General features: G+C 48.3%; 1 protein-coding gene across 1 annotated transcript; it reads right to left on the minus strand.

Moving 5' to 3' along the window:
- Positions 1-368: 368 nt before the first annotated feature.
- Positions 369-10,067, minus strand: LOC127567025 (NGFI-A-binding protein 2-like). The gene is made up of 7 exons (XM_052009650.1): positions 9,669-10,067; positions 6,815-7,452; positions 4,394-4,515; positions 3,161-3,212; positions 2,476-2,629; positions 1,365-1,559; positions 369-540 (listed from the first exon to the last, which is right to left on the minus strand). Exons 2-7 carry the CDS (start codon positions 7,436-7,438, stop codon positions 458-460), a joined length of 1,230 nt encoding a protein of 409 aa, XP_051865610.1. The 5' UTR covers positions 7,439-7,452; positions 9,669-10,067; the 3' UTR covers positions 369-457.
- Positions 10,068-15,718: the final 5,651 nt, after the last annotated feature.

The raw sequence follows: 15,718 nt of genomic DNA on the forward strand, positions 1-15,718 counted from the left end.
TCCTTGCGGGTTTCTGGGTGACCATCTTATATCGACGGCCTCTCCTCTCCACCGATGGAAATGTTCTCTGTCCGCCCCAACCCTTCGCCGTTTTATCAATCTCTTCTGCCACCTTTTCTGAAGAAGAAAAGCGAGCCAGCCCGTTCACGTACATCTGCCTCCCGTTTGTCTGCACTGCTCTGTGAGAGTGGCTGCAGTTTGAACCTGGATCGTCTCTGGGTGTTGCTCCCGATGGAACAGGGTTCACGTGTACCGGGCCGAGACGTTAAATAGTCCCAGAATGACCATCTCACGATGTAGTTACCTAATCAAACCTGGCAGGCAGTGTGGTTCCCACACATTTCCTGGGGGGATTAAGTTAATCTCTGATGTCGCATTCAGCCTCATTCGTCTCACCCTCCGGTTGCCACTTGTCTTCTGTTACCAGTTTTTGGTGATGTTACATCCTTTGGTTTCGTTATTTCACACGTCGTCCATTTTTCGCCGCCCTAGGTCCATTCTCCGTGTTCTTGGAGGCTGATCGACTCTCCGGACTTTCTGCTTTACAACCGAAAAGAAATCGACAATTAAAATCAACACTTTGATTTTTTTAAAGTAACTTTACCACCAACAGAGCCCGCCAGACGAGGGTAGGGTCGTGCAACCCAGGAGGAGCGCGGTTTGAAAGGACTCTGCTCCCAAGCCTCCCGTTCTCCATCCCGCCCCGCCGCAGCTCTGCAATGTTATCTCTCTCTTTATTTCATACAGATTTGACATGGAGCCACCTCACCTTGACAAAGTACACCGTGGACTAGGTATTGCCCAGTTCCCTGCGAGTAATGTTTCCTTCGTAGTGGGCTGCTCTAGACCTATGCTTTATTCTGATTTCATTCTGTGACCCCTGTTAACATTAATGGGCCGATTCCGCTACACGGCCGACGATTCACTGACAGTGACCAGAACAACCAACAAAAACAGATTATCCGTTCGTTTATTTCATGGGCGCATGCTGTGTGCAGTTTGGCTGCTGCGTTACATTGCAACAGTGTCCACCCTTCCGAAGTATTTTATTCACTGCGAAACACGTTGGAGCGTCCCGAGGTCATCAGAGGTGCTGAAGAAATGCTAACCTTTCGCCTGTCAAAGTTCACCGATTTTCCTTTCCATGAAAGTAGTTGAAAAGCAGAACTGGTGAGGGGGATTCCTGCTAAAACATCTCTAGGAATTCCCTCTCGGTGTTTATTTGGCTACTTCAAGCAACAGGTCAGCCCCCGGCATCTGCTCCATTCTCTGCGCTTGGAATGACTTGAAGTCTGAACTCACCCCCGCACCCCTCCCACACAAAACCCCCTCAGTTCTTCGCATATCGTCGGTTGACACCTCACCTCCATTCTGGGCGATCTCCCGCCGGTGTGGCCGCTGTCCGCTTCGCTGGTCATCCGATACCAGCTCAGCCAATCGAAGCCCCCGGTCACGCTGTGTTTGCCCCAGGATGTGGCGGTTCCCAGTGCCCTGGGCGCTGGCGATCTTTGCCGCGTCTGCCAAACTGCCTGAGGGCGAGCCCCAGTGACATTCTGCGCCTGAAGGAGGAGGACCAGCGATCACAAATCACACGCTGAGGAACGTGGGCCACACACGAGAAAACTGCATCCTACACGAACTGAATGTCAAATGGACCTTGGCCTTTCAACTTTGTATTTTGGAACACGGGCACATGAGGCCGTTCAGCCCCTCTCCACCCTGTTCCACCATTCCAACCATTTCTGGTTGATCTGTATTTATCTGTCGTGACCCAATATCTCTCGATACTCTTGCCTAGGGGGCAAAAAACTCAATCTCAGATCTAGAATTATTATTTGATCAGGTATCTCCCACTCTGTGGGTTAAACTCGCATTAATATGGCACTTTAACATGGTACCATGTCCTAAAGCATTTCACTGGAACATTACTATGAAACAATTTGAAACCAGCCATGCAAGAGGATGTAGAGAAGGTGTACAAAAAGTTCAGTCAAAGAGGGAAGGTGTGCCCAGGGTGGGAATTCCAGAGCCTGGAGCACAGACTGCTGAAGGGTCAGATGCCGAGACCAATGAAACAAGAGAACTGTTTGTGTACAAAGCGGTTCTGACAGAGGGTCTTTGAGCTGAAACATCTGTTTCTCTCTCCACAGATGCTGAGGGTTTCTAGCATTTTCTGTTTTTATTCTTGGAACCAGAAAGGCTGGTGATCCCAGGAAATGATCCACAGAGGATATCAACGTGGTGTGATGAGGAGATTGGAGATTAATGCACTGCTCAGACGTCAACAATTGAAGGGCCGTCCTTGTCAGAATGGATGTGGTGAGAGAAGGAACAATCAATTGAAACCAAATGAGCAAAATTCATTTATTATCTTGACTGGTGAGTTTTCTTTCGTATAAGCTTTAAAGCAAAACTGCGAAGTAAAGTCACAGGCCCCACAATGACATTGAGAAGTAGTACAAGAGCTGTACATACTCTGTGGTTGTCCAGCAAAAACATCCCTGGACAGGGGACCATTATCCTCCTTGGTCGTGTGCCTGTACCCGAGTGAATCTACGTCTTGGTGTTTGACAAATTCTTCCTGACTCTGCCCCACCGATGTCCGCTCGGAGGCTGCGCCCAACTGGTTCTTCATGATAAAAGGAAAGGCTGAATAAATAAGAGAAACCCTGACCCCATCACACCACTGACCCCCGTCCCATCCCAACCCTGACCCCAACCCACCCCAACCCTGACCCTGTACCGTCCCAACCCTGTACCATCCCACCCCAGCCCTGACCCTGTTCCACCCCAGCCCTGACCCCATCCCACCCCAACCCTGACCCTGTACCATCCCAAACCTGTACCGTCCCACCCCAGCCCTGACCCCATCCCACCCCAGCCCTGACCCTGTACCATCCCAACCCTGTACTGTCCCACCCCAGCCCTGACCCCATCCCACCCCAACCCTGACCCTATCCCACCCCAACCCTGACCCTGTACCGTCCCAAACCTGTACCGTCCCACCCCAGCCCTGACCCTGTACCGTCCCAGCCCTGTACCATCCTACCCCAGCCCTGACCCCATGCCCTTCCCATCTCAGCTGTAACACCACCACCTCCGCTGCTGCCTCAGCCCCACCCTGTGCCACAAGGACATTAAATCTGGATACTGGACTTACTTCATGTTTGATATTCTTCACAGGGGTGTCATCAATTTCCTCCGAACTTAACCTGAAGGTGGAATAATGATTGGGTCTCTTTAGAAGGCACCAAAAGAAAGGAAGCTTGAACAGAATGTCTGTCCTTTTATTTCTCTTCCATCAACCCCCTGGCACTCCCCACCCCTCCACACCACCCATTAAGGGTGAATCAGATGCGATAGTGCATGTGGACTTTCAGAAGGTGCCACAGAAGAGATGATTAAACAAAATTAGAATGCACTAAATTGTGGGTAATATGCTTGCATGGACAGAGGATTGGTTATCAGACAGAAAAGCAGAGTGTAGGAATGAACGGGTCATTTTCGGGTTAGGAGGCTGAGACCAGTAGGTACCGCTGGGATTGGCACTGGGGCCCAGATGTTCACAATCTGGATCAGTGATTTGAGTGAGGGGATCATCCTGATGCACAATCTCAACCCAAATCATCTGACCTGACCCCCTGAGTTCCTCCAGCAGTTTGCTTTTCCCCCCCCAGATTCCAGCATCCACAACCTCCTGTGTCTCTGTAATATATCCAAGTATGCTGATAATGCAAAATGCGGTAACAGTGTGAGCTGTGAAATGGATGCAGTGAGGCTTCAGGGAGAGACAGTTTAAGTGAACAGACATGGAGATGGCAGATAGAATACACCCAAGGAAAGATATACTTGTGATAGAGTGGGTGCAGCAAAAGTTCAGTTCTGGGATGGTTGCTTTGATGTTTGAGGAGCCATTAATGACAGTATGCTAGGACAGTATTCACTTGCATTTATAAGAGTGAGGGGTGATCTCCTCAAAGCATTAAAAGTTCTTATGGTTTGCAAGGGTAGATGCGAAGCTGATGTTTCCCCTGGCTGAGTTGTCCAGAACCAGAGGTCACAATAGGACATCATCTATTCAGACTGCGATGAGGAGAAATTTGTTTACCTAGAGAGTAGTGAATCTTTTCAATTGTCTGCCAGTGAGGACTGTCTTACAGCAAGAAACACTGTGTAACAGTTCTACCTCTGAGACCAAAGGCCCTGAGATGATGGCATCTGTCTGAGCTGAGAGCTACTAAATCAACAGAGAACAGCAACTAGACCTGAGATAAGAGACTATCCACCATAGTGCATTTGACAGTAATCTTCTTGGGGAAAAATGTCTAAATTTGAATCGAGAAAAAGAAACCCAGCTGGTTCACAATACAGTGGAGAGCCCGGCGTGCCTTACCGTGTTTTCCTGTAAGCGAACTCTCGGGCCACCAGCCGAGCCGGTGAGAAGAGGTTGGCTCTCCGCAGCAGCAGGCTGCTGTCTTCCTTGCAAAACCGAGTGGCCACCTCATTGATAGCCAGCTGGAAACAAGAAACAGAAGTGCGTTAGGGTCCAGTCCATCTAGAAATCCAGCGCCTTGTCGCCATTTGAGAGTGAGTTTTCCCTGTGAGGCAGGAGTCCTTTAGAAAGTTGTCAATACTTGCTTATTCCCTGCATCCTCAAGCAACTATCTGCTATTTGTGGAAAAGAACTCTAATCTCCTCCAGCCTGATAAATGCCACCCTTGCTGATGTACAACTCCTTGGCATCCTTTGGCAACTCATCTTCGCATCTGGTACTGTATTTCTGTTTGTATCGACATCAACGGCATTGGCTAGCTATTTGACTGTATGTGGCATCGCAGCTGAGTCTAATCATTTCCTCACCTGAAGTCCTGTTTGATGTCTCCAACAGGAGTCACTGGGCAGTGGTCAGAAGCAGGAGCTCTGATGGTCCTGCCTAAAGCTGAGGCTAAGCAAAGCTGCTGAAGTAAGTCCTCTGACTTGGCATCTGGACAAATTGAATCCATGTTTTATTTGGGTGGTCACCAAATTCTGAGGCCCCTGGAGTGTTAAAATTAGTAGCCAGTTGAGGCCCTTCTTTTTATGGTCATGGGCTGTGCATTGTACAGATGTTGGATGAGACTATTGCACTTCTCTGTCTGGTATTTTAGCCACTGGGGCCATTACAAAAAGAATGTTCTACAAATCTACGAATGTTAGACAGCCAGACTTTCCAGTCTCACATGTTCAATGCACTGGGGTTTTGTGAGGGATGGGAGGATAGGTTTGGGTAATTGTTTTGCTTCATACGTGAGGCACTTTCCCATTGTTTGGTTGAAAAGGATGAAACTCCCAAATATCCGTTCCACCACATTGTAATGCAAGTTACTGGCCCCGTGTCATTTACACACAACTGTTTTCCTTGCAGGTTAGCTCTGAATGCCACTTTCAAAACGTTTAAGTCAACTCACTCAAAAACTGAGCTGTTTTTGAGTGAGTTGACTTAAACGTTTTGAAAGTGGCAACTGGAAACAGAGGCTGCATTTTTAAACAAAGCTGTGTGCCTGTCCACCTCCTTTAGTAGTTACAACAGACAGTTATCAAAACAATTAGAACTCAAATCACGATCAGGCTGGTTAACACGTGCCAACTCCTCGCTCCACAGTCTGCCACAGACTTATGTTCAAAAATGCAACCTTTGCTTCCATTTGTCGTTTTCAAAATTACTAAGACAACTCGTTCAAGAACTGGGCTAAACATTAGTGGACTCTGTAGTGGAAGAGGGGCTGTTCTGATAGAGCAGTGAGACTGGGGTCTTGGGTGATGTACTTTTTTTAAAGTTTAAAACTAAACTTTGTTCATCATAAAAATAAATGTACAAAAAAAAGAACAGTGCAAAGCTCCTTACATTCTTAGTGTCCTTTGGTCAATACTGTTGCTGGTTCTATACATAGTAGGGTTAACACATCTTTTTCTTTTGTACACAGCACCATTGCCACTCATGTGGCCCTTTGGGGTGACACACCCTTCCGTTGAATGAGGGCTTCCCCACTGGACTCAACCCCCAAAGTCCAGTAGTGGAAGAACCCCACACTGTGTCCTTCCCCACAGAGCCTTAGCATTGTCTGCACCCAGCTTCAGTGCGTCCCTCAGCACGGACTCCTGCAGCCTGGAATGTGCCAGCCGGCAGCATTCCCCTACGGACATCTCGCAGTGCTGGAAGACCAACAAGTTTCGGGCCGACCAACGGGCATCCTTCACTGAGTTGATGACCTTCCAGCAGTATTTGACGTCCGTCTCCGTGTGTGTCCCCAGGAACAGCCCGTAGATCAGAGAATCCTCTGTTACGCAGCTGCTGGGGATGAACTGGGACACGGACCCTCGCATCGGTCTCCACACCCTCTTAGCAAATCCACAGTCTGCAAAGAGGTGGGTGACCGTCTCCTCCCCACCGCAGCCATCCCGAGGACAGCGTGCACTGGGGGTGATATTCTGACCGCACAGGAAGGATCAGACTGGGAGGGCCCCTCTCATCGCCAAGCAAGGTCCTGGTGCTTGTTGGTGAGCTCCTGCCATGAGGCGTTCTGCCAGATGATTTGGACAGTTTGCTCAGGGAACCACCCCGCCGTATCTATAGCGCCCCTGTCCCGCAGTGTCTGCAGGATGTCCCGTGCTGACCACTGCCTGGGGGACTTGTGGTCAAAGGTGTTGGTCTGGAAGAATTTTTCCACGAAGGACAGGTAATGCAGGCAGGCTTCCAAAGCAGAACCCCTGGCTTTAGTGATCTGATTATTAAACCGTTCCTTCTCGGTTGGTATTAACGTCAGAAGGGCCTTACCTGGTGGTGCGCCGGCTGCTTGCTGCCTCCGCGCTTGGAGTCAGACCGCCCGCCGCCCCCCGCCTCCTCTCCCTCAGCGGGGTCGCTGAGCTCCATCCCCACTGGATTTGCCAGCTTCTCGTTCAGCGCCGAGCGCTCCGCATCTTCCTCGGCACCGCTGTTGGGGAGGGCGCGGCCGCCGTCCTGGTTCGCTCTCCCCTCCTCCGCCCCCGGCGAGAGCACGGCGAGATCCTTGCCCGAGTTGGGGCTGGTGCTGCCGGCACCTGCTGTGATCAAGGTCCGCAGACGTTTGCTTCCAGGGAAGGCATCCCCGCTGCCACTAACTGCTTTCCTCTTTGGCTCCTGGGCCGATGCGCCGGCCAGTTTGAACCGGGGGAGGCTGCTGAAGGCGGCGGGGTTGGCCGCCCACTCCCGGAGAGCCTTCTGCATCCTCCGGACATGGAGAGGCTTGGTCGCCATGCCGACCAGGGCCATGATCTCCAGGAACTCCTCCTCTCCGGCCTCGCAGAGTTGCCTCACGTCGTCCCCTCCCTGCTGGACAAAGTTCTGGTAATAGACCGAGAGGTTGGCCCTCTGCAGCAGGCAGTACAGCTGGAGTTCACCCAGCGTTCGCGGCAAAGACATTGTCGCTACCGGATCTAGGGGCAAGGAACAGGTACAACGTTAAAACCCCATCCACCGCAGGCAGAATGTTGTCACAAGGAAGGGTAACTCGGAATTCTGACACCTCTCGCCATCAAACCCCCTGAACTGAACTCGCGGCGCGGTTGGTATTCAAAAACAAGGAGACAACACAGACCGCAGATGCTGGAATCTGGAGCAACACACAATCTGCTGGGGGGACTCAGCGGGTCAGGCAGCATTTGGGGGCGGGGGGTGGAATGGACAGGACGCTTTGGGTCGAGACCCTTCAGCTGGTCCTGACCTGAAACACCGACTGTTCATCCCCCCCCCCCCCCCCCCTCCATTCCAGGCAACATTCTGGTGAATCTCTTCTGCACTCAGTCGTCCAGGATATTCAGGGCTAAGATCGAGAGGTCTTTGTACGCCCAAGGGGGGGATGTAGGGACCGGGCGGGAAGTAAGACTTTTGGTGGGGGGTGAGTTCCTTGAATGGCGGAGAACGAAGGAGACGAGGGGCCGACACTTGCAGTTTACAAAGACAAAGTCAAAGTGGAGTTTACTGTCACACACACAGGTCCACGTGTGCACAGGTGCAATGAAAAACTCACTGTACTTGCAGCAGCATCACAGGCACAGAGCATCAGAGACACAACATTCACAAGGAGAACACAAATTAAACATAAATTAAACAATTTTTACAAGAAAGAACACAATTAGAACAGAAAAAGTCAATTTAGTGCAAAGTGATCAAAGCGGTCCCGGTGTTGCTGTACTGAGGCAGTGATTAGGGTCGTGCCGGTTGGTTCGAGAACCGAATGATTGAAGGGAAGTCGCTGTTCCTGAACCTGGTGGTGTGATTGGAGAAAGCGGTGCATGAGGTTACACTGCAATTATGCAGGTTGAACATCGGATCTGATTCTCACTCGCTATGTCTTTGTGAGTCAGAAGGCAAAAAAAGTAGGTGACCAGGTGACGTCAGCTGTCTGGAATATGGAAGTCTCGAGAATATGGAAAAACGCGGAATCTTGAGTTTTAAGTTCCTGGAAAAGGATTAAGAGACGGCGATGAGCCTCAAATGTACAAGGTAGTGCATTTGGTGATTAAGAAATAGTGCAACAGGAAGGTCCAGAGGAGTCCTGTGCAGTGTGGGACAAGGTTACAGAGAGAGAGAGAGAGAGAGAGAGAGATTTGAAGCAGCGTAGGAAGAGGTCGCCAGTCAGATGATCAGCTCCTTCCTGCATCCTGCCCAGGAGTGAGAGGTAAAGCAGTGACATTGAGTGAAGTAGGCCTGTGTAAAAAGGAACATTGTAGTGATTGCAGATTGAAAGCTGTTTAATACTTGCCCGAAATACTAAATCAAAATCTGTACTTTATCATTCATATTGAATATATTATCCACAGCTAATCCCACTGTTATAAAACCTTTGATTAAAGAACAGTCACTGCCATCTCACAGCAACTCAACCACAGTGTCACAGTGTCATACAGCACAGAAACAGGCCTTTCGGCCCACCGCGTCCATGCCGACCGTCAAGTACCCATCTGTACTAATCCCATTTCCCAGCACTTGGTCCGTACTCTACTGTGGCTTGGCGATTCAAGTGCTCGTTCAGATGCTTCTTAAATATTGGGATAGTGCACTTTATATATCGTTGGGGAAAACGGCATGCAATTAGCGTATATTGTATACACTCTGCATACAATGTATCATACGGTATATTTTATACAGCTTTTATACAGTCGCTGTATATGCAGTTTGTATACAGTGTATCTTATACAGTTACTATACACACAGCATATCACATACGGAATGTATTACTCACATTTAGTATATATTTAAAAACAGCAATACCATTGCACACAGTATGTGCGGTGTATGTGTTAGTAGATCAACCAGTATTCTGTATATTCTTGTGTTTCTGGAGACATTCACAACACAGTTTTGAAGTCTGTTGCTGACGTCAGTTTATCTGAGATTTCGTTTTCTTCAGCTCTAAACTTCTATTTCCCTTGTTATTCCATTTTAAGACAACTTTGAGTTATCAGAATATCATACATAAAATCGAAAACAGTTCTACCTTCAAGCCAACCTGTCACCTTTTCCGGGCCCGGGGGACAGAACACACTAATCGCCAGATGGGGCGAGGGGAGATGGGGGGGGGGGGGGCAGATTTCCTATGAAGCAGGCTAACTCCGCGAGTTGCTTCAGTGTGGGCGATCCACTCCTTTACCTTTATACGAGAGCTCCTCCTCGGATAAAACTGCTCTCCAGACACCGGCGCTCAAGCTGACCGTGAGGTGCTGAGATATCCTTCTGGCAGCACCGTCTGGGTGAGACTCGATCTGTAGTCTGCGCCGCTCCTTCCTCGCTGCCTCTGCTCCGCTGTTGAAGTGGTGTTTTGTGTGTATCTGTGTGTGTTGATTGAAACGGCGCTGGATATCCCCGGCTCGATTGACGCCTCCACAGTGGGCGGTTGGGGGCGATCGCTGAATGACGCGTGTCCGTCCGCGGGTGGAGGCGGGGGCGGCGGGCAGTCCACATCTGACCGAGTAGTAACCTCCATAGCCCGGCGAGGGCGGCGGCAGACAGCAGCAGGTGCAGAGAAAAGCAACTCCGCACACCGCCTTCACTCCTCAGATGTCACGAATTATTTTGTGCTGGTTCTAAGACCCTAAGTTGTAAAGCCGGGAGAAGGTAGGCCATTCGGTCCCTCGAGCCTGCTTCGCCATTCAGTGAGATCAAGGCTGATCCAGCTTTCCTCAGGACCACAGTCTCCCCATACCCCATACTGAGGAGGCATCTACCTACCTCGGCTTTCAACATATTCATGGATTCGAACCCACAGCTCTCTGGGGCAAGGCTTACAAACCCCTGAGAGAGGGAATTCCTCTAAGTCTCGATCTCAAATGGGCGCCCCCTTAATCCGAGACTGTGCCCTCTGGTCCTGGACTCTCACGGAGGCGGGAGGGGGGGGGGGCACCTCAGTATTTACCCTGTCAATCCCCCTGAGAATCTTGCGTGTTTCAATACGATGGCCTCTCGTTCTTCCAAACTCCAACGGGTACAGACCCAACCTGTTCATTCTTCCCTCACAAGACAATCCCTCTATACCCAGGATCATCTTAGTGAACCTTCTCTGAACCGCCTCCAAAGAAACCGTAAGGGGACCAAAACTGTTTGCAGTACTGTAGACGTGGTCTCACCAGTCCCCAACCTTTACAGTCCAACCCCCCAGAAACAAAAGCCAGCATTCCGTTACCTGCTGCACCAGTGTGCTGACTTCCTGTGTTTCATGTACCAGCACCCCAAATCCTCCTGTGCTGCATCTCTCTGGGGTCTTTCTCCATTTAAATCATATCATTCTTTCTTCCAAACTCAACCACTTCACATTTTCCTACACTATACTCCATTTGGCAACTTTTTGACCACTTACTGAACCTCTCAGCATCTCCCTCTAAACTGCTCAGATCTCCTTACAACTCATCTTCCCACCTAGTTCTGTATAATTTGTAAATTTCTGTAAATCACTAATACATATTGTAAACAACTGCGATCCCAGCACTGATCCCTGTGGCACCCACTGGTAACAGGTTGTCAACCGCAAAGTGATCCCCTTATCTCTGCTGGCTCCTTCCTGCCATTAGCTCAGTCCCCATCTGTGCTAATGTATCATTCCAACACTGTGAGCTCTCATCTGGTGAGGTAACCCTATATGTGGCTCCTTGTCAAATGTCTTGTGACTTCTATTGGATCCCCTCCATCCACACTGCATGAAATTTCCTTAAAGAACTCGAATAAATTTGTCAGACATAATTTTCCTTTCATGAGGCTGGAACAGGTTATACCTTTCCAAATGCCCTTCTATTGCTGCTATAATTGATCTACCATTTTTCCAATAATAGGTGTTCGGCTAATCGGCCCATGGTTACCCACTTTATGCCTTCCTTTTTGAATAAGCATACCACACTGGTCTCTAGTTTCATTCGTTTACTATTTTGACAATCAGTTTTTTTAAAACAAACATTCAACTTAAAAGGAACACCATTTATACTTCAAAGCCTTTAGATGTAAAACCTTTAAACACTTTATTCATCAGCATTGACTCAGAATCAGGAGAATTTAGGTTTAATCCTATTCTAGAGATTCAAGTTCAAAAAGCAAGGCTGACTCTATTACTGAGCACCATACTGTCAGAGGGGTAGTGCCAAGGGAGTGCCACACTGTTGGAGGGGCAGTGCTGAGGGTGAGACACTTTGTCTCAGGGATAGTGTTGAGGTAACCAAATTAACAGCAATAGTGTGAAGGACAAGTTCGTACTATGTATACAAGATGGTTTCTAAACTGGTATATTGAGGAACCAATGAGAAACAGGCTATTTTAGATTGTGTCATGACAAAGGGTTAAATAATAATCTTGTGATTAAGGGACCTTTAGGATACAGTGATCACAATCAAATTATATATAAAGACTGAAAGTGATTTAGCTTAATCTGAAATCATGGGCTTACATGTAAACAAAGCAAACTATGAAGGTATGGGGCCTAAGTTAGCTACAGTAGATTGGGAAACCATATTAAAAAGGTAGGAAAGCAAATGAGCAATGGCTAACATTTAAAGAATGAATGATGGTTACAGCAAATATACATCCCTTGAGGCACAAAAAATCAGGACAAGTGGTCTAACTATAAGCCAACAAGAGAAGGGAAAGGTTGTATTAAATCAAACAAAAAGCCTTCTAATGCTGGGGAGTATAAGAGTTGGGACATCATGTTGCAGGTGTACAAAACATTGGTTAGACTGCACTTAGAGTATTGTGTACAGGGAGGATGTGGTAGTGATAGAGAGAGTGCAGAAGAGATTCACCAGAATGCTGCCTGGAACAGAGGGCTGTAGTTATAAGGAGAGATTGGGTAGGCTGGGTTTGTTCTCACTGGAACGTAGGAGGCTGAGGGGTGACCTGATAGAGGTTTATAAAGCTATGAGGGACATACGTAGGACAGATAGTCTTTTTCCCAGGGCAGGGGAGTCTAGAACTAGAGGGCACAGGTTTAAGATGAGAGATTTAAAGGAGATCTGAAGGGTAAGTTTTTTCACACAGAGGGTGGTGAATATCAGGAATGAGCTGCCAGAGGAGATGGTACAGGCAGATACATTTACAATGTTTAAAAGGCGTTTGGACAGGTATTCGGATAGGAAAGGTGCACAGGTATACGGGTCTAATGTGGGCAAATGGGATTAGGGCAGGTAGGCATCAGGGTCAGCATGGACAAGGTGGGCCAAAAGGCCCATCTCTGCGCTGTATGTGTCTATGATTCTATCCTAGACCAGACCTGCACACAATATTCCTGATGTGGTCCAACCAGGGTCTTATATAATTGGAGCAAGATGTCTCTACTCTTGGATTCAAATACACATGCAATAAAATCCAACCTACCATATGCCTTCTCACGGCTTGCTGAACCTGCATGCTAACTTCCAGTGATACGTGTACAAGGAAGCTCAGCTCCCTCTCAACACCAACACCTTTCAATCTCTCACCACTTAAAAATTACTTGACTTTTCTCTTTTTTTCACCAAAGTAGATGACCTCCCATTTTTCCATTATATATTTCATTTGCCATGTTCATGCCCATTCACTTAGCCTGTCTATCTCCCCCAAGGCCTCTCTGCATCCTCCTCACAGCCCACACTACCAACTAGTTTTGTATCATCAACAGACTTGGATATATTACACTTGATTCCATTATCCAAATCATTGATATAGATGGCAAACTCTGGGCCAACCTGGTTAACCTTTCCTCTATACCCAGGATCATCCAAGTGAACCTTCTCTGAACTACCAGCAATGAAATAATATTTTTCCTGAAATAGGGGGACCAAAATTGTTTGCAGTAGTCTAAGAGTGGTCTCACTAGTGCTTTGTATGGTTTGAGTAAGACTTTCCTACTTTATATTTCAACCCCTTTGAAATAAGGGCCAACATTCCACTTGTCTTTGCTATTACCTGCTGTGTGTGTACCAGCTTTCTGTGTTTCATGCACAAGGATTCCCAAATCCCTTTGTGTTGCAGCCTTCTGCAGTTTTTCTCCATTTAAGTAATACTCTGTCCTTTCGTTCTTCCCTCCAGAGTGAACCACTTCACATTTTCCCACATTATACTCCAGTTGCCAACTTTTTGCCCACTCACGTAACCCATCAGTGTCTCTCTGTAAACTGTTTGTATCCTCCTTACAACTCACTTTCCCACCTAGTTTAGTGTCATCTGCAGATTTGGCTCCCATATTTTCACCTCTTCCTTCAAGTCTTCATATTATAAACAGCTGTGGTCCCAGCACTGATCTCTGTGGTACCCCACTGGTCACAGGTTTCCAACCTGAAAGTTACCCCCTTATCCATACTCAGTGCTTCCTGCCTGTTATCCAATCCTTGATCCATGCTAATATATTACCTCCAACAGTGTCATCTTGTGAAATAATCTTTTGTAAGGCACCTTGTCAAACATCTGGAAGTCCAAATACATCTCCTGGTTCCCCTCTATCTACTCTGGTCGAGACTTCCTCAAAAATCTTTAGTGCATTTTCAGACCCAATTTCCCCTTTATGAAGCCACGCTGACTCTGTTTGATTAGATTATTAAATTTGGAATTCTCTACCGAAGAGAGCTGTGCAGGCTTAGTCATTGAACATGTTCAAGATAGAGATCGGTAGATTTTTAGTTACTAAGTGAATCAAGAGATATGGGTTTAGGCAAGAAATAGACAACCCATTCCACAGCTCAAGGGCACTCTCTACCATATACTCTACCCACCCACTGAATCTCCTCCCACAGCCCACGGACGCACTGCCTATGACACATTCTACCCACCCACTGAATCTCCTCCCACAGCCCACGGACGCACTGCCTATGACACATTCTCCCCACCCACTGAATCTCCTCCCACAGCCTAAACACTCTCCCCCATTAGACTCCACCCACTCATTGAATCTCCTCCCACAGCTCATGAACACTCTCCCTATGACAGATTCTCCCCACCCACTGAATCCCCTCCCTCAGCCCATGTCCACTCTGCTGTTATAGATTCTCCCCACCCACTAAATTTCCTCCCACAGCCCAGACACTATCATATATCACCCACCCATTGAATCCCCTCCTACAGCCCATGGACACTCTCCCCTATCACAAACTCTTCCCCACTCACTGAGTCTCCTCGTACAGCCCACAGACAATCCCCTGTCATGGACTTGACCCTCCTACTGAATCCCCCACATCCATGGACACTCTCCCCTAGCCAGACCCTCAGGATTGAGGAAGACTTGCATCCACTCCAGTTCTGTGGGCTCTGAGGTGGCCAATGAGGCCAATGTGGGAACCACAGGAGGGATAGGAAGCGGCTGACAGGGCGGCAGACTGGGTAATTTGTGCTCCGGATCCGTGGACTCCAGGTTCTCAACACCATCCTTCTCCACTTTGAGCAGTGCTGTCCTCCTCAGGAGTCAGTGGGAATGTTGCATTTCTTCAAGGAAGCTTCAGGCACATCTTTGAATCATGTTCTCTGTCCACCTGGTGATCTCTTCCCCTGCCAGAACTCAGAATACAGTGTCTTTTCTGGAGTCTGGTGCCGGGCATGTGAATTACGTGGCCTGCCCATGCAGTTGAATGGTCATAACCAGAGTCTCAATGCTGGGGATATTGGTCTGGGAGAGGAAGCTGATGTTGGTTCGCTGATTTTTCCAGTGAACTTGGAAGATCTTGTGGAGACAGTGTCGGTGACATTTTTCCAGTGCCTTGAGATGCCTGCTGGAGGTAGTTCAGGTCTCAGAAATCATGGCTCACTCTATGTGTATGCTGCCAAATCTTTTTTGTGTCTTTCTCATTGCAGGTTCGCTGGAGAGATCCTCAGTCCACCCACATCCCACACAGCTGCAAAGTACACTGGAGGAGGAGGAAGGACAGCAGGCATCATAGTGCCTTGGTGCTCAGTTGAAATACCGGCCTTGCGAGGAATGAAGAGGCTACGTTGGAGGAGCACATTTTATGTAGACAGACACCTATTCATAGTGGGCTACAGTGGTGGAGGCAGGTACATTGGTCAAGTTCAAGAGATTGTTAGATTAGCATATGGAGGAATTTAAAATAGGGGGATATGTGGGAGGAAGGGGTTAGATAGTCTGAGGCGAGGTTTGAAGGTCGGCACAACATGGTGGGCCGAAGGGCCTGTATTGTGCTGTATTGTTCTATGGTTCTATGGGGCAAAGGGAAGCAAGTGTGTCATTTTCTTGGA

This window comes from Pristis pectinata, chromosome X (genome assembly GCF_009764475.1).
Source record: "Pristis pectinata isolate sPriPec2 chromosome X, sPriPec2.1.pri, whole genome shotgun sequence".
NCBI classification, from domain to species: Eukaryota; Metazoa; Chordata; class Chondrichthyes; order Rhinopristiformes; family Pristidae; genus Pristis; species Pristis pectinata.

Excerpts from the sequence above, each read along its gene's own strand:
- LOC127567025 (XM_052009650.1), bottom strand. The coding sequence starts at position 7,438 with ATGTCTTTGCCGCGAACGCTGGGTGAACTCCAGCTGTACTGCCTGCTG. Across the intron at positions 4,516-6,814 it reads AGCAGCCGGCGCACCACCAG|CTGGCTATCAATGAGGTGGC; the intron begins GTAAGGCCCTTC and ends TCTTGTTTCCAG. Across the intron at positions 1,560-2,475 it reads TTTTGCTGGACAACCACAGA|GCGCAGAATGTCACTGGGGC; the intron begins GTATGTACAGCT and ends CTCCTCCTTCAG.